The following is a 27,012-nucleotide window of genomic DNA, read 5'->3' as shown; positions in this document are numbered from 1 at the left end:
CAGTTTTATTGAGATTCCAAAAGTAATCTCACATTTTTGAAAATCGGTCAGATAGAATAGAAAGAACTTAACTGGATTTTAGTTTGCACAGTCAAAAGCAATTAGTGGCAGTTGCTTGAGGTGAAATATGATGGATACCATTAAAAAATTCAAGCAGCAAAATGTTTTTGACTTTCATTATAAAGAATTTGGAGGATATATTTTTATCAAAATTATGTCTATATATGTATGCATTTATTTTTATTTCAAAAATGAAGAATGACATTGCTGTTAAATTACTTGTTTTGCTAATCAGATATCAACGTTGATTTACATACTTAAATATTAAAAGATTTATTCTAAAATTCCATTCAAACTTTGCATATATAATACAATACAACAATGACAAATATTCCCTCTGTCCGGTATATGAAAAATGGTATGAAAAATCTTGTTATCAATTATGACTTTAGCTGCCGATCTGTAGTTTTCTGTTCTGAAAAAAAAAATAAATAAATGTACGAGCTAATACAGAAAATAAATAAATAAGAGAAACAGAGCATATTTGTGTTCGCAATGAATGGGTTCCCCTTTTTTAAAAAGTTGGCACAGAAGCTTTATCATGGTCATCTGTCCATTTATTTATTTCATACCAATGAGCTACAGATATGCAGCTAAACGATAATATACAGAGTTTGACTGAATGCAACTTGTGTATGATGCCAGCGTCTTTGGGTACAGTTAAGTAAAGTCGCCATCGTTGTTGACTGTGCGTGTACCACACACATTATACGAGTCTAATCTTGCAAATACTGCGACGAAATTGAGACATTTTTGGGGGTTTTTTTTAACACGTATTCATGATTGTGCATTTTTCATATCTGCTGTCAGTTGATAAAATAGGTTTTGACATCTGAATGTAAGGACACCAGTTATTATTTGAGCTCTTTTTTCAAAACTAGAAACTGGATACCAAAGTCCTAGTTTTTACCCATTGTGATGTTTAAACATGTCGTATTCTTTGTATTTTATATGAACTATAGAAAACAGAATTGAACAGGCTATTGACCATTTTAAAAATCAGCAAACAGCTCCATTTACTCTAAGTATACTATACATAATAATTAACAAATAATCACAAATGTTTTCGCATGACCTCTTCAGAACTCCTGCCTACTATTTGATTTAAAGGTGGTAGATCAAGGAAGAAAAAAAACCTGCTGCTGATTCGATGAACTTATTTTATTTCTCGCCCAATCAAAATAATGAATTCCAGATTTCACAGCCTCTCCCCCTTGTGTAAAGGCCAAACACACCTGAGCTTTTAAATTCCTTTTTAAAAAAAATCACAAATATTGAATTAAATAAATCACATTCTTTCAGTTTAAACACCGCTGTATTGAATCTATTTGTGTTTGTCAATGTCTTATTTATATAAAACTCAATATGACTATAAAATTTGTATAGAGAAACATTTCAAAAGTATAACGTTATGTATTAATCCCATTCATTTCATTTTGTGAGAAAATGCTAGAGAATATACACAAAACAGCCAAGTTATTACTAATTTCATATAGTATTGCATGAAATCATTTTAGTGTGCAATGTTTGGGCGTTGTTAACGCGACAATAACACGAGAGAGAGAGAGAGAGAGAGAGAGAGAGAGAGAGAGAGAGAGAGAGAGATGTTGTCTTTGATATTTCAAGGGGCATGGTCATGATTTTGGTCAAATTGGATTTTGCTATTATTATTGTTTACAATTCAATAATAAGGTAGTTCTAATGATCAACCAAAATTTCTTAGAGTTAGTCGTGGAGTTATTAGCAAGATGCAGAGCTCACAACACTTTGTTTTGTAAACAAGGCTCGTGCCACGTTTTTTTACACATTGGTTCAATATACAAGTGCAATAAACAAGTTTACTTTCAAGCTAATTTTTCTCTCTCCTGATTGGTTTTGAATATAAAAAAAAAATCCTAGCTTTGTCATATTCATCGTAGGTCTGAACCTTGAAAATTCAAGATGTAAACAAAACATGACAGGATCGAGCTCTGTAACAAAAAGTGAGTTCTAAATCTCACTTATAACTCGACGACTGCATGGCGCTCAAATTTTGGCTTACAATTAAAAAAGTCTTACTGAAGCATTTGACCTAAGTCGTGACCATGTCCCTTTGAATTACAATCTGAAGGGAAGACTACATACTAGTATAATCGGCTTATGCGGCTGCTGTATTTCTCTGAAGTGCAGAAAATATCTTCCTACATGTATCACCAAAGAGAGCAATTAAATTAATATCTTTATTATGATTCAATATCTCGAGTGATGTTCACAATGAATAATGTAATATAAGATAAATAGTTTTGATATGATAGATTTATAATTACGTTAGCTACATGTATATGCTTTGAAATTAGCCATAGTTTTCATTTTGATCTTTGAATCTACATGCTAATTATTCACAAGCACAAATTTATTGCTACAATACACGTGCATGAATTGCATATCTTTAAAGACAAAGAGGGTGTTGCAGTTCATATTCTATTTTTCCCTACAGGAGTTGCAGATAAGATCGAAAAATCAAAGTTACAGAATTCGATGTAAATCTTTTATTAGTTGCATGCAACGTTTTACATAAAGCAGTGTAGAATTTTATCCGGAAAGTTTGTACTAATATTTATATCTATAAGGCCATGATATAAATTTGATAAATGATTACACGTTCAAATATAGCAGATTTCACGAACGCTTTATAAAAGGGGAATCCTCAAAGAAGCAATACGAATATTTAAAGGTTCTTTCCTTGTTAGGTACTGGTAGTAATTCCGCTTTTTTTTTTGGCAACATCCTCTTTTCTGTATGCAAAGCTTACTGATAACATTTTAAGAAATTAATATAATTGACTGATGATGTAATGTTACAGGTGAGTTACACCAACATTCGGACCGTGACTGATGACCAGGAATTGCTGCTAAAGGTGTACACCATCAATGTCACCCCTGAACAGAATACAGGTAAAAAAAAATTTAAAAAAGACAAAATTAAGTGACATGTTAAACATCGACACCATATTCTAATTAGATATGATGAACTATCGTAGTTTTTATATCGTAGATTTTTAATAAATATAAACACACCTGAATCATGCAGAAAAATTAAAACATACCTCACAGCAATCACACGAATTAATCTGTTTGTAATCTTGAAAAAAAATAAATCATATTATTTCCAAAATGTACTCTTCTTCAATGATGTGATAAAAAAATTAAAAAGTGTTTTGTGGTGACGTAAAAAATGTTACAAATGTTGGTCATAAATGCACATATCACTTAAATTTCCCTACGTATTTTATTAACTAAGACGGGGTTCTCTGTTTTCTTCTTTCAGATGTGAAAGGAATGGACAACGATTTTTCAAAATGGTAAGGTTGTCAGTTTTCATCCTACCAATTGTCTTTTTTTTTCCTGTTTCGAAAATCTCAACAGTTCGGCTAAAAATTAAAGCCATCGCCCTTGCTCGCGTTAATTACTGATAACAAAAAGCAGCACATACATGTATTTATATTACATGATATACATGTATGTGTATCGTTAATCATTTTATTTTACCGTGTTTACATTCATGTTACAACTAATTTCAAAGGATAACATGAAATCAATAAAAGTTGCAGGAACATATCGTGTTCATCGTATTTTTAATGGCAGACTTATCATTAATACCATATCATTTTTTTAAATAACCCCCCCCCCCCCCCCAAAAAAAAGAGGGTGTGGTCAGCTCCTTCAAAATCCAATTTTCTCTATGTAATAAGAAAAATTTATGTTATGAGAAAACAAAAATGGGGGCCAGCTCATCTGTGCATGGATTGAACTTTGACCCCCCCCCCCCAAGAAAAATAATTAAGCTCGGGATCGTAAGGCAGTAAATTTCGAAACTTGTCGTTTGGTGGGAAATTGAATTTAACACATTCTTGCTCTGAACTGTACAACTCACGGGCCCTGGAAGTTATTGTAAATATATTGCATGTGCATGTATAAAAAAGTAAGGGTAGGACACTCTTTTGGGGGCGAAATCGGGTTTGACGAAGTCTGGGCGTTCCTCAAACGAAATTTCGCGATAAATCGTTCAAGTATACTTTACTTACGACATATGTATACATTCGTTCCGCTCCAATGCTGTTACGTCGAAGAAAAAGGTGTTTTTATACATCCAAGTGCCTAAGAATTTCGCTAGACTGGTTTACATCCGGTTTAATCGCAGTGAATCGAAAGGTAAATTGAAAGGTAAGTTCTGATTGGTCAATAATGAAATAAATTCTTTAATTTCTTATCGATATTTGTCAATCTTCTTCATTATTCTCGCATTTCATTGTTGAAAGGCCAAACTACCCAGTATCTATATGAATAACTCCTTTCAAACATTTGACACATACTCGCCATAAATTGTTATCAGTTTCGCCACCTTATTGACGAGCAGATTTATGTTATTATTAACCAATCAGAACTTATCTTTCGATTCACTGCGATTAAACCGGATGTAAACCAGTCTAGCAAAATTCTTAGGCACTTGGATGTATAAAAACACCCTTTTCTTCGACGTAACAGCATTGGAGCGGAACGAATGTATACATATGTCGTAAGTAAAGTATACTTGAACGATTTATCGCGAAATTTCGTATGAGGAACGCCCAGACTTCGTCAAACCCGATTTCGCCCCCAAAAGAGTGTCCTACCCTTACTTTTTTATACATGCACGTGCAATATATTTACAATAACTTCCAGGGCCCGTGGTACAACTTTGTAAACCAAAAAACAGAGAAACTTTTTTCAAAGAAGGTACAAATGTAAACATGATTATTATAGTTTTTGTAAAACTCTAGTTTATTCACAATACATAGTTCTTTATAATGGTATAGTCCGCACGAAGGTCCAAAGTCGGTGCATGGGATTTGTGAACCGATGCTGGTTAAAGTCTATAACGTTAAATTTCATAAAGTCTGCAGTGTTCATACATGATGCACCGTGTTTACAAACCCTTTAGATTTTAATGATATAGAGATAAAATATGAATAACCAGAAGTAGTTTTTAATTTTTATGCACAGATATTCGCCTTTTTTTGGAACATGTAAAAAAAAAGGCGCGAAATTTGTAATGTAAGTTAAAGATGTACTTACCAATTAAAATGTAATTTTTCAGGAAGAAGAAAAATAATAAAATTCATGAAAAATGGAACATTAATGGATAAAATTACCAAATACAGTTCTTTTAATATTTCAAAATATCCCCCACCCCCTGAATCATAGCATCTTTTGACGAGATTAACCCGCATCATTTAACCTGTACCAGGGTTTCATTTGCACCTGACTACATACATTGTAAATGTAAATAAGAAATGAATTCGAATGCTTCCTAATTCATACTCGTTTAAACTGGGTTAGAGAAGCAGCATGAACTCATGTACCAACTAAGTCTATATGAGTAATATGTAAACGGTGTAACCGTTGGACCGAGCGCAGATTAAACACAGTGCAGTTTGATTTTTGTATAATAAAATCTATTTAAAACACACAAAGTAGGATCCGCCAGTATGGTTGCCTACTCAAATCATTCGTCAAAGTTAAACTAAACGTCGCGTGCTCAGTCTACATTATGACGTCATATTTCAGACGTAAATCGTTCAAGTTTTGTCTTCGGAAATAGCCGAAGAGAGTTACGTGATTTCGAATTTTTTTTATTTCTTCTTTCATTGTTCATCAATTTAATTAATATGGATGCCAATGTAATAAAATCGAATACTTTATTCAGAGTCTTAAAGATCAGTTCCTTGACGTTAATGTTTTTATTTTCCATCTGATAATTTGATAAGACATACATAGAACAAGTCGTGTTTCTTGATTGAAGCACTATTGAAACTTATCTGGTTTCCTTTTTAATTTCTTTTAATTCAAATTATCTTCTATTGAAACACTGGAACTTATTAAATCGACTTTATGGGCAATAAACATCGATAAGTACCAGTCAATCAATGATCGAACTAACTTTTTAAAAACAAAATGGCTGCCAATATGGCGGCGCCCAGGGCTGGAAGAAAATTTTTTTGGCCTTAGTACCCCTGATTCAACTTTCATTTTTCACTGATTTTCTTATATATACGTGTTACCATTAATCCTCGCTTCGCGAGGCGGGCTTCGCCCGCCTCTCGCTGCGCTCGGTATTATCTGTAAATTAGGCAGGTACAGATGTATTGGAATAGTATGTTTCAATTTTCTGCTCTTAAGCCTTTTTTGTAGAAAGTAAGACTGTTAAACTTTTAAAGGAACATCAAATTGTACAAAATTCAAATGTTATAAATAATATAAACAAGCTTTAAGGGCATGCTACAATTAAACAATGAATTACACTTAATGCTTACAACTTTGATTGGCTAGGCCTTTCGACTATTATCATTGTAGGTTTTCATTTGTGATATCTTCTCGGGGAGTGGTGAATCATGTTTTTCATCCAAGAGGAGAAGATGAAGAAGTGGTGGCCATCAAGAAAGGTCTTGCATCTATTTTTGCAGCAAAATTACATCAAGAAGGAGAGGTACTACATTAACTGTACAGCGCATAGGATTTCTCAATTTGGAGAAAGAAATTTTGTATATTTTTTAAATGTAATGAATCAGAAAACCAAATCAAGAAGAAAAATATTGTTGTTTCAGACCAGACCATTTGTGACTGGTCATCTAGAGTTTGTTCTAATGCAGCTTTAATGTATTTCTGTAGAAAGAATAAAAAATTTTGAATGATGAATCGCATTCTGTTTTGTTGTTTGTCTTCAGGTTCCAGGCACAAAAGGAAGTGATGGCTTTACTTACCATGTGTCTGAACTTGGAGGTGAAGGTATGTCTACCTGTTGAGTTTTTGGTTTTTATCTATACAGTACAGCAAAACTCGGTTATAACAAAGTCACTGGGACCTAAGAAATTACTTCGTTATATCTGTAATTCGTTGTAACCATATAGAAAATTCATTAAATTTTCATAGCTGGGGATCCAAGATGACTTCGCTATATCCGTGAATTCGCAATATCCGTGTTCGTACTAAGCAAGTTTTACTGTATTATGCAAGTTATTTTGGTGTGGTGGAATTATCATTTTTGCTGTTAAAACCATTATACCATTTCATCTTGATTAATGTTTTGGTACTTTTGTATGATTGAAAAGTCAAAGGAGGAAAAATTACCGATACAAGTTTTAAGATAATTCCATAGTAAGAATATTACATACATGTAATCTTTGAAATTGCCAAATTTAACTTTTATCCACTAAAATGATCAGTTATATGGTATATTTTAATAGTTTTTGATATTCATTTTTGTAATTTTTTTTCTTTCCTTTGTGTGGAAGGGTAGATAAAGGAAAGATACCAAACCCCTTTGTCTAGTATATTAGCATTCAAAATACATGGGTATACAACTTGCAAGGATATTTTTTCATGAATTATAATCTTAACATCTTATTGTCTTTAATGATTATCAAACAATTCTTTCCATAGGAGAGCATAATAGTACGTATACTGTGTCATCAACAAAAGAGGGTCTAGAATTTAAAAAGACCAGACTTAACCACCCAGTAAAAAATGCGAAGGCATCCTTTCAGAAGGTAAAATTAAAAAAAAAAAATTTAACATTTCGATGCTCACAAATGTTTTTAACCATGAAAATATCAAGGCTGAGATTATATTTAGAAAAACTATACCGGTATATCAAATTTTATTTATGGATCGTTATATGTGTAGATTTATGTTGACTTTTGATAATACAGCCTACTCCGGATATATTGAAATTCAGGGGACCATGCAAATTATTTCAATATATCCGTATTTCAATATAAGCGAAATTGACTGACGTGAAGCCGTCATTTTTGAAAGTTCAATCCCGATGTAAGCATAGAAAACCAAACCTGAACAAATTATTAGATCATCATTTATCTATTACAATAAACGGATTACATTGAACATTAGTCCTTGAAAGTTTGTTTAAAATTATATCCGAAAGTTTTGTAAGTTTCGTTTTGTTACTATCTTAAACCTCATCATAATCTCGGGTCGCATTTTTTTACGTTTTAGAAAAACGTTAGGGAAAAATCACCACACTTAAACGCTTCAAATATTGCTAAACGCTGCTTGTATATCATCGTAAGTGTACACGCGATAATCTCAAAATCCTTAGCTATTTCGAAATTAGGCTTTGTTCTTTCATCAATAGCCATAACTATAGTCTGTCCCAAGTTATTGCTTCCATCACTTTTTTCTGATTTTTAATAAAAATACACATACCTGTGAAAGAAATACAACTGAAATCGATGAAAAAGAATATATCCAAGATATCTTCATTGACAGATTATCCCTTTTCACTCATAAAATTTGACAGGAACGAAAACAATTTTCTTACGGGGATTTGTAATGGGAAATGTTTACATCTTTTCTCCATTCGGAATACACTCGGAATACATCGCGCAATTTTTTAACATTATCATCTAGGCTTATTAATGGCTGATGCAATGCAAAATCTCCGTAGACTTTCAATTTTTGGTTGTGTATTGAAACCTAAAGCATTAGAGGGGGCGTTTCAAAACAGATAATCTGGACATTTTTCATATTAGTGGATGAACGTAGTTTGAGCACAAAGGTATTAACTATTATTGAAATATCAAGCAAAAAGTGGTGGAAGCAAAAACTCGGGACAGAATATGGTTTGTATTTAGCGTCCGGAGATAAGGTGTTTCTTTTCCGTGGGGTTTCCATATTACGTCTAGCCTCAATACATCCGTATTCGTAAAAACAAAAAATTAAACATTGAATAAATTTTAAATTTTTAATAAAAGTATAAAAACACACATGAAGAGAACTTATCAATTCACACCTTTGTATATCAACCGGTCAGTCTGGCATAATTACTGTCACCAAGCGTGACGACAGCCGCCAGGGAGAACTTCAATATAACCGTTATAAAAACAACTAATTATCACTTTAGGGGACCGATCAGTGGCTTCAATATAAGCGATATTTCAAAATAACCGATTTCATTATATCCGTGAAATCAATGCAAAGAATACGAGAGGCAAAAACTGGGGGTTTATTTCTATTTCAAAATAAGTGGAATTTCAAAAACAAAATAAGCGAGTTCAATATAAGTGGAGTAAGCTGTATGTACATTGATATATTGCAAATCTTGATGCAATATTTGCTTTTCCCATTAGTATTTAGGCCCCTTGTATCGTATAGTGACAAAAATATTGTGAAATGTATCAATATACTTATTAGATTACAGAAGAAAGTGTATCCGTCCAGCCCTAGTAATAAATGTATCAAAAATTAGCAGTTTACATTTATCATGAAATAATGCTATAATTTTTAATTTCCAGACAATGCTTTACCATGACTACCTTGGGACTATTCACAGTGTTCTTATAGAAGAGGATTTCACATCTCCCAAGGCACCTAAGGGGTAAGCAAGATACTCTAGGGGAGAAAAATTAGTCAGATTGATATTAATCGATCATGGTGTGTCATACTTGTTAGAATGTCTTGATTGATACTCAATATTGCCTTTGTTTCAGATTCAATCCATTACATGGCATGAGAAAAGTGAAAGCTGTGAATGAATTTAGCACTACAGGTAACATGTTTGATTTTTTATGATTATACAGTAAACACGGTTATAGCGAACACGCTTATAATGAATTGACGCTTACAGCGAAGTGAATTTCATTCCCCAAGTCTGTATTTCATGTTGTAAACTTGACGGATATAACGAATTACGCTTATAACAAAGTTAAATTGTCCGTCCCTGGGACTTCGTTATAAGCGTGTTTTACTGTACATGGAGTAAGTAGTCTTGTATAAATTCTATAATTCTGGCATATAATCTTTTTAACAGAGTATCCTGACATGTCTTACACCAGTCAAGGTAAAATGACCTTTCTAACAAGACATGTAGACAAAAAAGAATGGATGAAACCGGCTGAGCAGTTGATGAAAGCGCCTATTCACATTGGCAATGTAAGTTTTGGAATAGATCAATGTAACAAGATACATTTGTAACTGTTTATCAACATGTTGAATTGTTCTGTCTTGAAAACTGAATTGATGCTTTATTTCCAAAGGTGAGGCATGTTCCTAAGAACATCAATTTGACAGAAAGCCGACAACGCATTGCCACTAATCTTACGTGTATAGAAAATCAGCCAGATCAGGGTAAAATAGCATACAATCAAGATGAAAAATTAACCTATAGAAAGAAATCTTGTTTATTTAATGACAAATATTATAACTTTGTTGTATACTAGATAACTCTGTTTCCTTAATGGACTATGAATATGATACTAGGTTCTCCAGCCACTGCAATGTGTTTTCAAAACATCGTAAATCAACTCAAGGAACTACCAGATGGTGAAGTTGAAAGAATAGCACAGTTTTACTTCAGTCTTTTACAGCCGACGTATGTTTTATAATTCAAATTCAAGTATACATGTACATACATTAAATTATTTAACTTTGATCTGTAGAGTAGTGTGTTCAGATAAAAGATTCTAACACAAACAGTAAATAAAAACTGCTGCTAAACGTGTGCTTCAAAAGTGATATATGTACTGTATATCCAGTAATTTTTGGGATGATCTAATTTTGGCTTTTTTCGTGATCTCTATCAAATCACAAATTATTGATTACGCAGAAATTATATTTTGTATTATTTTCTTTAAGAAACTTTTAAAATCGCAAAAATTGACTGACGCAAATTAAAAAAGCTACATATTTCCCCCATTTTTGCAAATTTTGTGATATACAAAAAACCCCCACGATATAAGGTGTTACTTCAAGTAAATGCATTTCAAAATATTCCAGGACTGATAAGTACATGAAAGCTAAAGAAAATATGGTTGATGCATATGGAGCAATGGATACAGAATTGTCTGAGAGACTGCTGGCTGAAAAGATTATGTTAAGTCCTTCACCTGACGCCAATCTTGTCAAAAGGATTTTAACACATGTTGCAATCAATGACAAATCCCCATCAGAGGTTAGATCTGCTACTTGTATTTCAATTGAAAGAACTTCTTAAAGTGTATGAGTTTTTAAAATTAAGATGAAACCACACAAATTTTTCATATTTATAAGAATTGTCATAAAATTTTTAATGATATAAAGAGTGTATGTAAGAAAAACTTGTTTTTTAAGAATATTTGATCCAAATTTGAATGGATATTGTTGTTGTTTCGAAATGACTGTTTTTGATACACGTATGTTATGTAATTTGTTACTCGGGATGAAATGAAAATGTATATGGGTGTGTATTTTCATTTTAAAGATAATGCTGACAACATTAGAAGATGCAGTATTTCACCGAAACAAATTTCCTGCTGAATTTTATGCCAGAGATACTCACAGTCGATGTATGCTGGCACTTGGGGCAGTCAGTCACAAGCTGATGAAAGAAGGAAAAGCAGAAAAAGCCAGAGATATTGTGAATAAAATACATTCAATGCTAGGGTTACATGGTCAGTTAAAAATAATTCAAAATTACTGAATTACTCATGAAAAACACTTGTGAGCAACAATTAAACAATTGATTAGCTTTTCAAGTTAAAGAATTGTTTTGTTGTTTTTGTTTTTTTTGCTATACATGTACATGTATATGTTTTGCTGCACTTTTAGATCCATGGGCATATAGACAAAAAAGAGCTACAATGACAAGGAAAGAGGAAGAGGAATATGACCATCATAAAGTGATTTTACTAGAGACTCTTGGGAATGCCAGGCTGGATGAATCTTATGACTACATTCTGTCTCACATCAACAGCACAAACTCACCATGGATAAAAAGGGCGGGGTGTCACGCTCTTCGAAAATACGACCACGAACATGTAATTTCTTTTTAGAATTTTGTATACCTGCAAGGTTAAAGCTATCAAGTTGCCGCTGAAAAGCATAAGGAAATGTTCAAAATGGAGTACTGCTAATTTGTTATGATATAAGTACATGTATGATGTAATATTATAACTGTTTTCTGAATGATTATCGCTTGAACCACTTGGGCTGGTAAGGGGTGGTGAAGTATAAAACTTTATAATGTATGATATGCAGAGATAAATATTTTACTGTAGAAATCAATTGTAGGCTGCAGACACCTTGCTGTATTCAGCTCTGTATGATGAGGACCAGTCTGTAAGATATGAAGCCTCTCTTCTCTACATGGCACACCCAAAAGGGAAGATGATTGCCCCTATGAATGTTAGGTAGGCTTTTCATATTGAATGATTAGAACTTTGGCCCTGAAGTATTTGGGTCCTGAAGGTTTTATTAACAAGAACATAGACATTTATTCAATGTTATTTAAACATTGGTAAAAAAAAAAAAGTTTTCTATTCATTCAACTTTACACCATCACACACTGTTAAACAATTACAGTAAAACTCGGTTATAGCGAAGTCCTAGGGACCAACGGAATTTCTTCGTAATATCCATATATCATTATATCTGTATAACGAATTCGTAATAATCTACAGTGAATTCACTATATACATGTTTTCTTTAACTAGACAATAATTTTTGCTAATTGAGGTTTAAAATAAAAATACATTACTTTGATACCTTTAATAATTGGGTTGTGAATTGAAAAAAATTATATGAAAATAAATTCATCCAAACTATTTCGTTAAATGGTAGTGCAAACATTTTTAAACTGTAAAGAAATTCGTTATAAAGGTTTTTAATTTCGTTATTATTCACCTCTACGGAACTCAAAATTAGTTTGCTACATCCGTAAATTTGTTATATCCGAATTCGTTATAACCTTAAAATTTTGCGAAGATTTGTTAAGAATTTCACTGGGGACTCAAAAAAACTTCGCTATATCCGAGAATTCGCTATACCCGTGTTCGTACTAAAAGAGTTTTACAGTAGTTACTGTTGACATGTTAACATGCATGTTCATGGTCTGACAGTGACATTGAATTAAAGATGCAATATGTTTTATTTTCCCATTATAAAGTTTTGCAAATGTATTAAATTGTGCTTAAATTTTTTTTATTTTATGCTTTATGCAGGTTACCTCAATTTTTTGGTCGAAAAAGATTTTTAATTTTCATTTTCCCATATTAAAAGTATCACAAGTGTATTGAATTGTTTGATATTTTCTTTCTATTCTAATTAACTGTATGCATATTGCATTAATTTGTTGATGGAACAGAAAATTCATGTTATTAAACAATTTATTATATGTAATAACTATCTAAATATGGATGGGCGGGGAATTTATAACTGTTACAGTACTATTCTTTTTATATAATCTGTTTTAAAGGGAAACAACTGAGTTTGACAACTCTACATTCATGGAGGACCCATATGATAATGGTTTGGATGTAATAGATTTAGCATCTAGCCACCAAAGATCTCGAAGAAGTGTTTGGGATGGACTTAAATTCAAACTTGAAGCTCCAAGTGTTGACTGGAGAAAGCACATAGGGTCCTCAGCTCTTGGAGCATCTTTTGGAGTTATTATGTTGAATCTCCTGGATTTGGCAATTGGTAATCTATACAAACTTTTTTGTGCTGCTCTAGAATAAACATTTTGAATTTTATTATAGCTAATCTCAGCAAATTGATATAAAAAGGAGTGTTTCTCTAACACTGATTTAGAATGAAAATATTCACTAAAGTTTGTACATGTATTTGATCAGACATGAAAAAAAATGTTTTAATAGTGTATGATTGTATCTATCTAGCCTTTTTTTGGTTAGGACAACTGTCGTGTACAGTTTCTATTGATTGAAGTATACATACATGTGTATACATGTATTAACATTTTGATAAAACTGCATACATTAAAACATGTTTATAAAGAAGTGCCAAGGACCAACAAGATTCCTTCGCAATAAGCGTGATTCATTATATCCGAGTTCACAACATATAATAAAGTCACAGGAATGAAAATCACTTCGCTGTAAGCATCAATTCATTTGAGCGTGTTCGCTATAACTGGGTTTTTCTGTACTGTAGTGTAAGGTTTTAAAATTTCTATTTCATATGAAGCGCCAACTCAAGGACACCTGAAGGTCCGAGTACATGATGAAGCTTATGCCAGAGTCCATGTTGGGATACTTGGGTTTAATTATGATTTTTTTCTTGCAAGAGTTTGCTTTAAAGGCAGTACTGAGTACAAGATCAATATTCTACAGGTAAACATGTGCAAAAGGTGTTTTGAATTGAAAATTGAAAATTAATTTAAGTTACCTATATGTGAAATCACTGAAATGAATGAATAATTTAAAATGGTACGAAATAATTGTGTCATGCAACACTTTCTTTAATATTTTTATTGTGTAAAGTTAACATATGTATATACATACATGTATACATGGGTTCATCCCTACCTCAGTTCTGTTCAAGCAAAGTTGTTTAAAATTGCCTATTTTGCTGTTTTGTTTAGGGTAACGAAATGAAAAAAATCATTCAAATGGCAGCAAATTTTTCCAAAAAGTTGAAAGAAATTGTAAATGGAATTAAAACAGGAGTTCAACTGTTCAAGGATTTTATCTCTGGCAGACTCAGTCTTAAAAAGATAGTTGATGATATCGTTCTGGCTGTTACGACTATCCCTGATAAAGTAAGTCAATTTAAAATAGCAAAACCAAGTCAAAAGTTGAACTGTAGAGAATTTACATATTCCTTATTTGTTTACTACATGTATAAGTGCCTTTCTTGTATTAACTCTGGTTTGGGCATGAGAAGTTATCAATTATTTGCATTTTTTTTGTGATTCTAGATCAAAAGCCAAGATCTCAATTCTTTTTAAGGTATCCGATCCATAATATCCCCAGATTCAATGAATTTGGAGGCAAACAGATATGTGTTGGATTAATACTCAGTATACTTGGGCATAATTTTCATGTTTAAGTATCGACATGTAAGAGCAGAATGTATCCTAATAAATGACCTTTTCCTCTTCTTGTAGAGTTGCCCCCCTTTGCTTTTAATCAAGAAAAAATAATTATAAAAAAATACGTAGGGTATAAAATTCATTTTCAATAGTTTTTTTACTCCAACTGATTAACTGCATCTTTCTACCGAAGCATTTATTGATATTGTTAGTAATTACTTTTTTATTTGGAAAAAAAATGCACTTGTCTCCACAGACCTATATGCAATCTTCAATAATTGATTACTGCTTCGTAAATAATATTTTCGAAAATTTCTCAAGGTAAATCCTTTTCTACTCTTCAATGCTTTAAATTAATATCAGACTATTTGATACATGATGGGTATTCAAGGTTAGAAAAATTAGGTCCTAAGGCGAACGTTTTTTTATTAGTTGGATTACGGATCCGCCGACCGAATTTTTTTGACTTTTAGAAAAAAAATAAAATGCACTTTTCCAAATTTTTTTTAAATGACCGACATAAATTAAAAGAAATACAAAAAATAAAATAAAATGACTGGTGAAAAATATCAATAAAAACCACATAAATAGGTTTCATTCGCGAAAAAAAATACCTTAACTTTTACACTTTCAGTTTTAAAATTGATCAGGTTTGGAACTTCTCTATGACATTTGTGCCATGTTGTCTAACGGTGGTTAATTTATGTTTTATCATTTAAATGGCGTACTTTCACATATCTGTCATTTGCAAAAATGACATTAAACTGTCGTTTAAGACCTTGAAACACTGTAATCAGGCCTCTCGATCCTCTATAATTGGGGCCGATTTTCGGCGTGAAAAAGGCATATTTTTTCCCAAAATTGAGTGTGTTTTTCCCAGTTTGAGATTGCCTAATATTAATAATGTAACTTAAAAGAAAACCATACTTATTCTAAATATATATCTTGTATATTCAGCAGTCATAAAAGCACTTTGAAGATGTGCGACACTAACACGTTGTAAACTGTTTCTTGTGATCGGTAACTAAGCCAGAATTTCCTCAGAGATGGTGACTGTAATTTTAAAAACGATGTTTATTACATTTAATCCTGATATTAAAGTTTGTTGATAAGATGTTAGTAGTTAATAATTCTGCAATAAAAGTTAAAATTATTATAAAAATGTTTGTCTGAACAGCTATCCTCTAAAAAAAAGTAGCAAGTGGGTCAAAGGGTTGGACTAATACCCCAAACACACATAAGAAGAGAGACTGATTTTATAAATATTGTCATTAGGCTAACACAATCAAGAAAATTTATCTATAAAAGGTATAAACAAATATAGATTAAATTTTACATTAATACAAGTAAGATAAATTTTATTTAAATTCTAAAAAAAACCTGTTACATTATTTTCTTTGCCATTTAACATATAGCTGGTAATTACACAAAAACCTTTTGGGAAATTTTACATCATCAGTAACAAACTTGTATCACACCATGTGAATTAACTTCTTTTCTTTCTCATTACTATACACACGTTTCCAGTTTTAAAAATAATTTTTAAAAAATTAACCTTTAAAATCTTGTCAATATACCCTAGTTTTTGTTCTGGGGACTGTACATTAAGCAAGGGGAAAAAAAATCCCAATTTCCATCAAAACGTCGCATTTTTCCCATTCCATTGGCCCCAACCCCAGTACGAAAAATGGGCGTGAGAGGCCTGGTGTTGTCCCACACATACTGTGGGGCAAGCGGTGTCAGAAGTTCTTGAAAGTGAAAGAACCCACGTATCATGTTTCAAAGTTTTGGAAATAAAGTCGTCAGACAGAAGTACGGGTAGCCAAGAAGTTTGCCAGGGTTTTTTTTTTTTTTTTTTTTCGACCTACCGACCCAATTTTTTAAATAAAAAATCCGTAATCCAATTAAAAAAAAATTTTTCGCCTAATATGGATCGGATACCTTAAGCAGTATGGTTCATAATTGTCTGAAGATTTGACCATATGCATGTGCATTTTGCATTTGATTATGTATGGACACCATGTCTAATGAAAGATATGAAGTGTCATGTTTTGTGTTGAAAATTGTGCTTTTCATTATTATCTCTGCTGTACAGGTATCAAACTTGGTGAAGAAATCATCAGAGGCTTTGGCAAAAATAGGCCTGTATGATCCAGAAGATTTGCCCCCTGAGTTTCAACCAGCCATTAACTTTGTCCATAAAGTCTCCAAACTGTTCGGTGACATTAAAGCTGACGTAATGGGGTTTATAAATGTACGTTTGCGCGCATCAGTTGAAACATTATATTCAAAATTAGACGTCAAGTTATTGCATTCAAGAAACTCCTAAATTTCATGTACATATATATATTTCAGGCTATTGAGCAAGCTATCAAAATTGTAATACCGCATCAAGCCAAAGTTATCTATGAGAGCATAAAAGATATTATAAACGGGTTTTCTAAGATTTTGAAGAATCCAAAAGCAGCTTTAACCAATATTGGGAAAGGAGTTTTCAGGTAGGGAAAAATAATATCTCTTATGGAAGGAGTTAGATTAACTGCTATCTGATAGTTGATTGTCTATGTTTTTTAAATATTTATACATATGTAACAAAGAATTGCAGGTTTTGTCACTTTTCTGAATTGTTGCATTGAAGCTAATTTCAATTTTCCTATGAATTTTATTTTGTATTTATTTACCAGTATTTATAAGTCCATCAAGCTTGTAATTGAACAAAAGAAGAAAATACAAGAAGCATGTTTTTTCTTACGAGGTAACTTTACAAGTTTGTTTTATTTTTTTAAATATTAAAAAAAAAATGCTGCTTTGTTAAGTATACTGTAAGAGTTCTTTTCTTCCGAACTTCTGTACAAGTCAAAATGTGGGTTGTTTGTGAATGTTTCTTGCAAGGTGTCACCCAGGCATCGTTTATTTTATGCTCTTTGGTCTTTGTGTAGTGAACTCAACTCTATTTTTCTGATCACATGTTGTCTGTCCTCCGTCAGTTGGTCTGTCCATCTGTCTGTAAACTTTTAACATTTTTGACTTCTTCTCTAGAACCACAATGCCAAATGTAATCAAAATTGGTACAAAGCCTCCTTATGGGAAGGAGATTCTAAATTGATAAAATAAAGGGCAAACTTATTTAAAAGGGAGATAATTGTGATACAGTGAAAATAGGGTGCATGTCTTAAAAAATCTTCTTAAGAACCACTGCACCAGAAATGCCAATATTTACACCAAATCTTGTATTTAAAGTGAAGATACTAAATTGTTATCCCCACACGCAACTTTTGTGTGTTTATTTCAGCCTTGTGAGCAAGATTTAAAGAAAACCCTTGCATGTACACTTCATAAGCATACTTAAAAGACAAACCCTTTTCATTAAAATATTGTTCAAATTAAGATAGTAATTTCATGTACAACTTGACAATTTCCATTTCGTAAATTAAAGTAAACATTACAAATCAACAACTTCATATTTTGTTGGATTTAGGCCTTGTAAAGGTGAGAAACAAAAGTTTTGACAAAATGGGGAGTTAGAAGGGTGTCAAGAGTGAAAAATTGATGCTAGCAAGAGATTAAGTTCATCCCAATTTAATCAAAACAAGCAGCTGTCTGAGCTGAATTTCGGGCTATATCTCCCGAATTACTAAGAGAAGAACAAGTGTATAATTCAGAAGAGACTTTGATGAATATCGTCAACATTATTAACCAAAAATTCATTTCATTATAATCCCTATAGATACGTTACTCTATTTAAAAAGATTGGGGTGGAAATTATATATTATGTAAACTTGAGTTTTCCCATAGAGCCAGATCAACTTAATATGAAACTGCCTAATGTATGTCCCTGAATACAGAAAATAAAACTTATTATTTAAGATTAAAGCTAAAAACATTTGTGTTGTGTTTTCTTTAATTAGTAATGGGAGGAATTATACAACCATGTAAATGTAAACACTCCCCAACATTTGCCTCTTGTTTATAATTTCCAGATGAGAAACCCTATTGGTTTAATGTCAGTAATTTGTTGGCTGAGTACCAGCCTTTGGCAGAGGAAGCTTTCAACAGTTTGAAAAAGGCTGGAAATGAATGGGTCAACGAGAAAGTAGAAGATGCAGAGGACATTGTTAAAAAGTTCACAAAAGGCAGAATTACACTGGTTAGTGAATGTTACAGTATTTCGTTTTGGCCTCTTGATATTGATGATGAAGGTGTAAGACAGGTCGGTGTGTTGAAACACTCACTTAGGTTTTGATCAATTTAATGAACAATTTTCTTGTAGAATGATCTCCGACAAGAAGCAGTACAATCACTGGAAACTGTCCAGGCACTCTTGATGGATCCCTTCAATGATATTTTAGGACTAGCAGATAACTTTGTGAAGCGATATTCCAATTTGTTTGGACTGATTCAAAAGATCAAAGATGCCTATACTATTTTAAAAGAGGGGTAAATTTGAATTTTTTCTTTTGATAAATTTGTAACACTGAGAACTATAAATGGCCCCCTGAAATGAACATCATATTTTACTGTTATAGACTATTATTAGTATGTTTTCTTTGTACTAGTGAAGTTTTTTCTCAATGTTCATTTTGATCTAAATGACCTCAAATCAGAAATATGACATCATAAAGTTAACAGTTTTTCCGCCATTGGGCAGACAAAATATATTTGACTGATTTTGATTGAATGCAAAATATAGCATTAAATGTCTGTGAGTGAAATAAAATGTGATAAAATGAAATAAAAGTACACTAGCTTATACCATCTTTTCAATGAAGTAACAAAACAATTTGATACACCTGAAACACATTTTAGAAAAAGTTAAAACATGGGGCAAGATTTGACCTTTATCATATTATATAGTCCTTTGGATTAATAGACATTGTTGATTTTATTTTTTAAAAATTGAATGTGCAGTACTTATCATACCCAACCTAACAGAAAGTAAACCCAGACTTAACCCTGGTTTACTTTCTGGTTTTTACTAGACCAGACCCTGAGTAAACCCAATGTAAACCTGGAGAGTAAACCTCGATCAGAAGTAGACCCCTGTGGCAGACGCTACATGTGTATTTTGAATAGACAAGGGGTTGGAATTGCAGGTAGTAAGATAATGAGATAAAGGATGGGTCTGCTTCACATTTTAACGTTTAAAGAGGACCCCAAAAACAAGCCAAGTAAACCAAAAGTAAACCCTGAGTGGACCCAAAGTAAACCCTAACAGGACACAAGTTTTAAAAAAGTAAACCCCAAGTAAACCCCGAAAATAAACCTGGGGTTTACTCTGGTGTTAGGTTTGGTCTGATAGGTACTGTATTTTAATTTTTTACCAAGTCATTTTGAAATAATATTTTTAATATCTAAATTTGTTTTCTAAATAAAAGGTGTATTAATCTAAAAACTCTTTTGTAAGGAGTCTGTTAGTGTATTGTAAAATTAATGTTATTTAATCATGTTTTGTAGATATGATACAGCAAGGGGAATCATTGATTCTATCTTTGGACCAAAAGCCCACAAAGACTTTCCTAACAATCGTCGATTAAAAGGAGATGGATGTGACAGTGGCTTTTATCCCTCATCCCTAGGAGGGGGGCGCAGTGAATACAGACATACAGGACTCGATCTGCTTGCTGCCAGAGGAGACCAGGTACATTTTGGTTAACCATTGAATGAAAAAAATAACTAGACCTGGGAAAAACAAAACATGGATATTGTAGATTCCTTATTTTTCGCGAGTACTTCATTCCGCGATTCAACCGTTTTCCATCAAATCGTGAGAACATAAAATCGCGAATGTCAAATTTTTATCATAGTTTCATGTAGTTTATCTATGTTTGAAAAATAAAAGCAAGATTTTAAAATTTGTAAGATGTGCTTCTCGCAATTTTACGCAGATATTAATTCCTTGCGTTTTATTAGGAATCTACAGTAGTCAGCAATCAATAGGAAAAAAATGAATCAGCTAAATTATGAAAAGACAAGGATTACATCATTAAAAATTTTTGATGTTTTTTGTGGTCCATTGTAAATCAGTCAGGTCTATAGATCTTGAAGAAAATGTAGTAGACCAATTGTCTATAGGACAAAAAAGTTATTTTCACACACTGAGATGGTTGATTTTTATGGAGAATTTCATTTTAATTTGTAGCTTGTTGCTCCGTTTGCTGGTTCTATAACTGTGGATCCTACAGACTCACACACCGTTATCATTGGTTCTGAAGGAGGTTCCTTGAGAGGAATCACAGTATACATAACCAACATTGAACCCAATTCCATATTTGACACAGAGGAAGGCAGATCAGTAAGTCTTTAGAACTTAAAACAAGTACATGTATTTAATTCAGTGGAGTTCCTTATCTTTATAAAATCTCTTTTTCATTTATTTGACTTTCATTTTTTGACTTTTTTATTTTTATGAGTTCAATGAAATAGTAATAAATCTATGGAATGACTTTGCTATTTGAATGAAATGTGATTGAGGGAGCAACTATATTCACTGATTTTTCTTGTTAACTGACCTTCAGTTAGTTTTTTGATTACTCATATGTCTGTTAGTCTATTAGTATTATGAAATGTAAAATTTAGTTATGCATTAACTCCATGATGACCAGAAGGGTCTTAATAAGATGGGTCATTCTATCTTACAAGTGAAATTTCTTCTGAATTCATGAAAATTGAGGCTAGATTTTGTAAAATTGACGTGGAAGCAAGCTAGGATATATAAAAATGATTTTCAGTTGCAAAGAAATATTAGAAATAAAATTTTTACTTGTACGTATTTAGAGAAGAGTCAAAATTTGACACTGTGTATTGGTCAGGTGAGCAATGTTGCCCATGGGCCTATTGTATTTTTTAGGTAGCTGCAGGCCAGCCAATAGGTACAGTCACTGGGTCTGACTGTGATAACCATATCCATCTAGCCATGCAGAAAGATGGTGGAAGTTACATCGATCCCACCAAATATGTTGAATCAATCTATCCAAAAGTATCTAAATGGAAGCAAGTCTGTGATGACTATAAACTTGTGTACAAGGTAGTATACTTTTAAATTTGGAAAAATTATTGGCTTGATTTATAATTTGTATTCACCTTTTAAATTTTTACTTTTGATTTAAAAAATATCTTAAACTAGCTTTTTACAAACAAATTAAGCTATTGGTCACCTATCTATCAACCTTTCCCACCCTGGCATGAATTTTAGCGAAATCAATGTGACATGAACAAGGCATTTATCAAGAAACGGTTCCACATGAGGTATTTGGCCCTCTTAAAAAGCTTTATATACTAGGTTTCTGTCTACTCACAACTGTAATTTTGGCCATAACTTTCATTTCTATGGAATAATAGAAATTTTTATTTTGCCAAGTCAGTCGAGGGTTAAAGGTCAAATTTTCCTTCATAAGACTAAAAATTGCCGGGGACTGAAGGCAGCGTTTTTATATATATATATATATATATATATATATATATATATATATATATATATATATATATATATATATCAGTTCACCATTTAGGATGGGGCCCAATATGCCCTTACTATTGGTATAAATAGAAAATTAAAGAAAAAAATGCTTTTAATCATATAAATCGACACCGCCTCAACTTCTAGTGGTACATCTCAATATTTTTTCATCACGAATATTTCATTTTCAAGGCATTTCATATGTACAATGTATAACTTTTATGAAGAATTCGTGAATTGATGATTGTTGGTCTCATTTTTTTTGCCATACATGTATAAGCCATATTGTGAACCCCAAACACAACCTGCTTTCTATTGCCTTAACAACTCTTAACCTATGATGCATCCATTGTCCCTATGTCAAAGTGTTAAAGGCAGTGGTGGATAAATCAGTAAAACCTCTATGTACATGTATTGCAGTTATCCCATATGGGATGATTCAGTTATCCCATATGGAATAACTGCACATGGTGAAAAAAAATATATTAACAACAGCATATCATGTCAACACATTTTAATGCAGAAAACCTCTAAAAATACAAAACAGGGTACCATTATACATGTAGTACATAATATATATTGGAGTATTTAAATGATCACTCGATAATCCATTATTTTTTATGAAGCAAATATATTGCACACTTGTATAAAAATATATATTAGATGGTGGGTTGCCAATTATTTTAACAAGTATTGTTCTCTACTGTTTTAGGCTGAAACTTTGGCAGCAGGTGTTATTGTTGGTTTGATGGGAGAAAATGAGGTAAATAAAGACCCTACCCTAACTAACACAGCACAGGCAGACCCAATAGAAGATTTTCAAGATAACAGTGGTGATCCTGATTTTACTGTGTCAATAAAAAGTATGTTGTTAATCTTGTTATTTACTCAACATTTGTTAGTTTCTCAAGCTATATAGTGGTATTGGGAGTAATCTTTGCCAGCTTACTGGGGTTTGTTGTTTCCCAGTTCCATTTAAGTCACATGTTCTTATAGGTGGCTAGCTATTGCAACACTAATCTTATAACTGTGAGGATGAATAAAAAGTTCAAATTGTTATCTGTACTTGGTCTATAAAACATTTAGATGATTTTTTTCTTCCAATATATCCAGGTAGTTCAGATGGCTTGTTCCAGAAAGTCCAGTCTAGTATTGGGAGTGCTTTGGATTTTGACACAGATGATAGCCAGTGTACTGCCATTATGGGTACATCTCCAGCAGTCGCCAAACGGTCACTTGTTACAGCAGCTAAAGGTACTTTTCCTTTCATTATTTCAGTTTTGAAAAAACAAGACAATGTTTGATGATAATCCATTTTTGAAAGGAATTACATGTACTTATGCTTGATGATTTTATGGTTTAGTATTAACTTTAAGTGAACTGCAATTGGTTTATGTTTTATGATGTAGTCAAACATATATATTTATGCAACTGTCATAGAAACATTAGTTCCATACTCAAACATTAATTATTTTTTTTTTTATTTTCATTTAGGGTACATGTATTAATGCAAAAACATGTACATGAATCATCAAATTGTTAATGCAAATAAGTTCTTAGATAGACTTTATAAATCTTTAAATTGATAGAAAAATGTAGTCAGCTGTACCTAGATTCTACCTAAAGGCTTTTTTAACATCCTTGAAACATTTTTGATTTCAGGAATGTTTTCACAGCTATTGAAGACTGCAGATAAATTTTTAGAGAAATTTAATATAAGACGTCTGAAGTTCGGAACAATAATGGAATTTCTAGATAGATTTAACATGCAAACCAGCAAGGATGCCATGGCAAGAGTAATGAGGGGAATAAAGGTATAGTGTCTTCAGTATTTGTTTTTATGCAGTATGTAATAAGTTTTTGATACCTTAGACATTGTAGAATATCATTGTTTAATTTCAAAATTTATTTGGAATTTGGAATTCACGAATTTATATTGAAATTAGAAACATTTCAAGTACATTTTTTGAAATCTAGAAGACGGTAAATATTAAACTATTATAATAATTGAATGTTTAAATTACATGTATCTTCTATTCTAATTCATTAACTGTAAAATGAAAGGTTGTTTGCTAGAAGTAGGACCACTTTGTTAAACTCAGAAATGGTGAAATATGTATTGATTTTCCCAAATATATCAAATCAGGACATTATCGACAATACCACATGTAGAAATCCCTATGAGATGACAGAGGACCAGCTAGTGAATGAACTGACAGAGAGAGGGAAAGACTCCAAGGGATCTAGAGAACAGCTGGTGGAAAGACTCGTAAAGTCAGACAAATGTAATGGATCTGCTAATTTGTTTTTTCCTCATCAAAATAATGAATGAGACATTCTATGTCTGTTTATAAAGTTGTCATCATATTTATTTTTTTATTTATCTGTATATTGTGTTCTTTGTGTAGTCTATATATTAAACCATGTTTTTACCTAGCTTGCCCTCTACTGTCCTTCACCATGCCAAAGAATGTCTACTGCACCTTTGACAGCATGTGTTTAGGACTGGAATGCTGCATCAACCTTAAATTTGCACTGTATATGAAAGTCTTCAAAGTGTGGGCCCGTTTTGATCCCTGTGCCACACCTCAAATGCTGTTCACCCTTGGACTTGATTCATACACTTACACTATTGAGATACCAGCCAACATTGATTTTGATGGTATGCTTTTTAGTCAAAGCTTCTGTGTTAGAATTACTGATAAGTTCATGTATATATAAATGTTTTATTGCTTTGATGGGGATTTTTAACTTCATTCATTATCTTTGATTAATCACAAGGTTATGAAGGAGAATTGAAATCAGGAAATAAACTGGATATTCTTGGAGGATTAGATTTCACTATTAGGTAATGACTTTCCTTAAACTTAATATATTTACTCAGAAATATCTTCATCATTTTTGTTTTGGAAGGGGGGGAGTATTGCATTTGCTTTTTAGGTGCTGTCAAATATGATTTGGATACTGCATTCTTAATGCATGTAATGAATTTGATTTATTAAGAATTGAGAGACCCCTTTCATTATCTATATAAAATTGTATAGCTGTTGCATGTCTTTTTGAATTAAGATGTATACCACACATTTAACCTTTTCCTTAAGAATAGCGCATTGCTTTAGATATGAATAAAATTTCGTGCTTTGTAAATGCATTGTTGCTTTGCATCACCATTTAATAGGTACAGCATATTCAAGGACCAGAATGTAACCCTGGCTACCTTTGGGATGGGTCTGTGTAGCTTTGATGACACAGATAACTGTTTGGTGTTTGTCAACTTGCTGGACAAAGCTGTGTTACCTGTACCCACTTGTATGGCAGATGGAACACTTGTATGGCCAAAAGGTTGGTAATTTTGAAGAAAATCTATTACTGCTTTATACTGCTGGTGCCATATAGTACTTAGTACACCCACCCATCCATTAAACTGGTTAAATTAATGATATCACTTGTTCAAAATATATTTGTAATCTGGCTTAGACTTTCCCCAGAATGCAAGTGGGTAAAGGTTATGTAATGACCTTCAATCACTTTCCAGGTTGAGAGTCAAGGTCATAACAGATGATTAAGAAAATTCCTGTTCTTAGATGTTTACCTCCATGACCAAATCTTGCATATATTTCACCATTAGAATGTCGATGATTAAAGATATAAATCAATGTCTAAGCAGATCTTTTTAAAAATAAAAGAAAGGGAAGAAAAGCCTTTTTTTTAACCCTTAAATGTTGAGACAAAAATATTTTTAAATACAGAAAGGTCTTTTTTTGATATAGTCCTTTACAAATCTCATGCATCCTGATGACCTTACTAAAATGGCCCATATTAAAATGGTCACAATTTCAATTATGATGAATTTGCATGTACATGTACTATCTATTATAGAGATTAATGCTTATTCAGCATGGTAAGTTTGTTTCAGAGATTATTTATCTTGACAATGTTTCTATGAACTACAAGCTATAATTTGTTTACAATTATCACGTTACATGTTTATATATATCTTATAGTTTCATTTTGCTGGTTTTTTACAGTGGATTTCAAGAGTTTATTTTCGAAAGAAGCTCTGTATAGAAAGATTAAAGAACAAGGAAAATCTGTAATCAAGCAAGTCACATCACAGCTGATTGATGAATTCCCAAAGTTGTTAAAAATTGCAAAGGTAAAAATTTACTTTTATATAATTATATACAATTATTTAAAAATTAATGTAACTGTCAGTTTTGTGAAATCTGCTGGTCATAGCTTTTCTTGTACATTGAAGGATCCTTTGAAACAATCACCATAATGCTGAATGCATGTACACCAATTAGCTATTGTAAGATAAAACACCAGCTACTGTTTGTAGATAATTAATATATACATGTATAACTTAGAGTATCTTGTTCATGTTAACTTCATATGATATTCTATATCAGGACATGCTAAATGAAGATATTCCATTGCCAAAGCCAGAAAAGATGACTTTAGGACAAATTACGTCTGAGTTAGAACTAAGAGGTCTATCCACAACAGGTTCGAGATCAGAGCTCAATGGACGCCTCACACAGGATGATCTCAGTAAGGCTATTGATTATTTGCTGAAAAAAACCCTAATCTGTATACATGTAATTGTCTAATTACTAGATTTTTACATGCATGTATTTTGTCAAATTTAGATT

At 32.2% G+C, this 27,012-nt stretch overlaps 1 protein-coding gene and 1 long non-coding RNA gene across 2 annotated transcripts in view; one reads left to right on the top strand and one right to left on the bottom strand.

Moving 5' to 3' along the window:
* The window catches only part of LOC128185643 (uncharacterized), a 126,455-nt gene that overhangs the window by 9,412 nt on the left and 90,031 nt on the right, over positions 1 to 27,012 (top strand). The window contains exons 2-35 of the mRNA XM_052855246.1: positions 2,903 to 2,993; positions 3,367 to 3,400; positions 6,432 to 6,564; positions 6,803 to 6,863; positions 7,518 to 7,624; positions 9,389 to 9,471; positions 9,584 to 9,642; positions 9,904 to 10,025; positions 10,130 to 10,220; positions 10,353 to 10,464; positions 10,869 to 11,043; positions 11,332 to 11,521; positions 11,679 to 11,887; positions 12,141 to 12,259; positions 13,324 to 13,550; positions 14,055 to 14,200; positions 14,452 to 14,628; positions 16,997 to 17,155; positions 17,257 to 17,399; positions 17,586 to 17,656; positions 18,882 to 19,048; positions 19,172 to 19,338; positions 20,356 to 20,539; positions 21,041 to 21,193; positions 21,749 to 21,925; positions 23,070 to 23,220; positions 23,471 to 23,611; positions 24,020 to 24,171; positions 24,504 to 24,642; positions 24,795 to 25,019; positions 25,139 to 25,205; positions 25,536 to 25,699; positions 26,386 to 26,513; positions 26,770 to 26,911. Coding sequence (XP_052711206.1) covers positions 2,903 to 2,993; positions 3,367 to 3,400; positions 6,432 to 6,564; positions 6,803 to 6,863; positions 7,518 to 7,624; positions 9,389 to 9,471; positions 9,584 to 9,642; positions 9,904 to 10,025; positions 10,130 to 10,220; positions 10,353 to 10,464; positions 10,869 to 11,043; positions 11,332 to 11,521; positions 11,679 to 11,887; positions 12,141 to 12,259; positions 13,324 to 13,550; positions 14,055 to 14,200; positions 14,452 to 14,628; positions 16,997 to 17,155; positions 17,257 to 17,399; positions 17,586 to 17,656; positions 18,882 to 19,048; positions 19,172 to 19,338; positions 20,356 to 20,539; positions 21,041 to 21,193; positions 21,749 to 21,925; positions 23,070 to 23,220; positions 23,471 to 23,611; positions 24,020 to 24,171; positions 24,504 to 24,642; positions 24,795 to 25,019; positions 25,139 to 25,205; positions 25,536 to 25,699; positions 26,386 to 26,513; positions 26,770 to 26,911 — 4,666 coding nt within the window. The remainder of the gene's footprint in view (positions 1 to 2,902; positions 2,994 to 3,366; positions 3,401 to 6,431; positions 6,565 to 6,802; positions 6,864 to 7,517; positions 7,625 to 9,388; positions 9,472 to 9,583; positions 9,643 to 9,903; positions 10,026 to 10,129; positions 10,221 to 10,352; positions 10,465 to 10,868; positions 11,044 to 11,331; positions 11,522 to 11,678; positions 11,888 to 12,140; positions 12,260 to 13,323; positions 13,551 to 14,054; positions 14,201 to 14,451; positions 14,629 to 16,996; positions 17,156 to 17,256; positions 17,400 to 17,585; positions 17,657 to 18,881; positions 19,049 to 19,171; positions 19,339 to 20,355; positions 20,540 to 21,040; positions 21,194 to 21,748; positions 21,926 to 23,069; positions 23,221 to 23,470; positions 23,612 to 24,019; positions 24,172 to 24,503; positions 24,643 to 24,794; positions 25,020 to 25,138; positions 25,206 to 25,535; positions 25,700 to 26,385; positions 26,514 to 26,769; positions 26,912 to 27,012) is intronic.
* LOC128185644 (uncharacterized) lies at positions 283 to 4,588 on the bottom strand. The gene is made up of 4 exons (XR_008243833.1): positions 4,124 to 4,588; positions 3,146 to 3,180; positions 2,185 to 2,978; positions 283 to 475 (listed from the first exon to the last, which is right to left on the bottom strand). It is a non-coding gene; the product is annotated as an uncharacterized LOC128185644 (long non-coding RNA).

This window comes from Crassostrea angulata, chromosome 5 (assembly GCF_025612915.1).
Source record: "Crassostrea angulata isolate pt1a10 chromosome 5, ASM2561291v2, whole genome shotgun sequence".
In the NCBI taxonomy this organism is placed as follows: Eukaryota; Metazoa; Mollusca; class Bivalvia; order Ostreida; family Ostreidae; genus Magallana; species Magallana angulata.
This window is presented reverse-complemented; position numbering and strand designations above follow the sequence as displayed.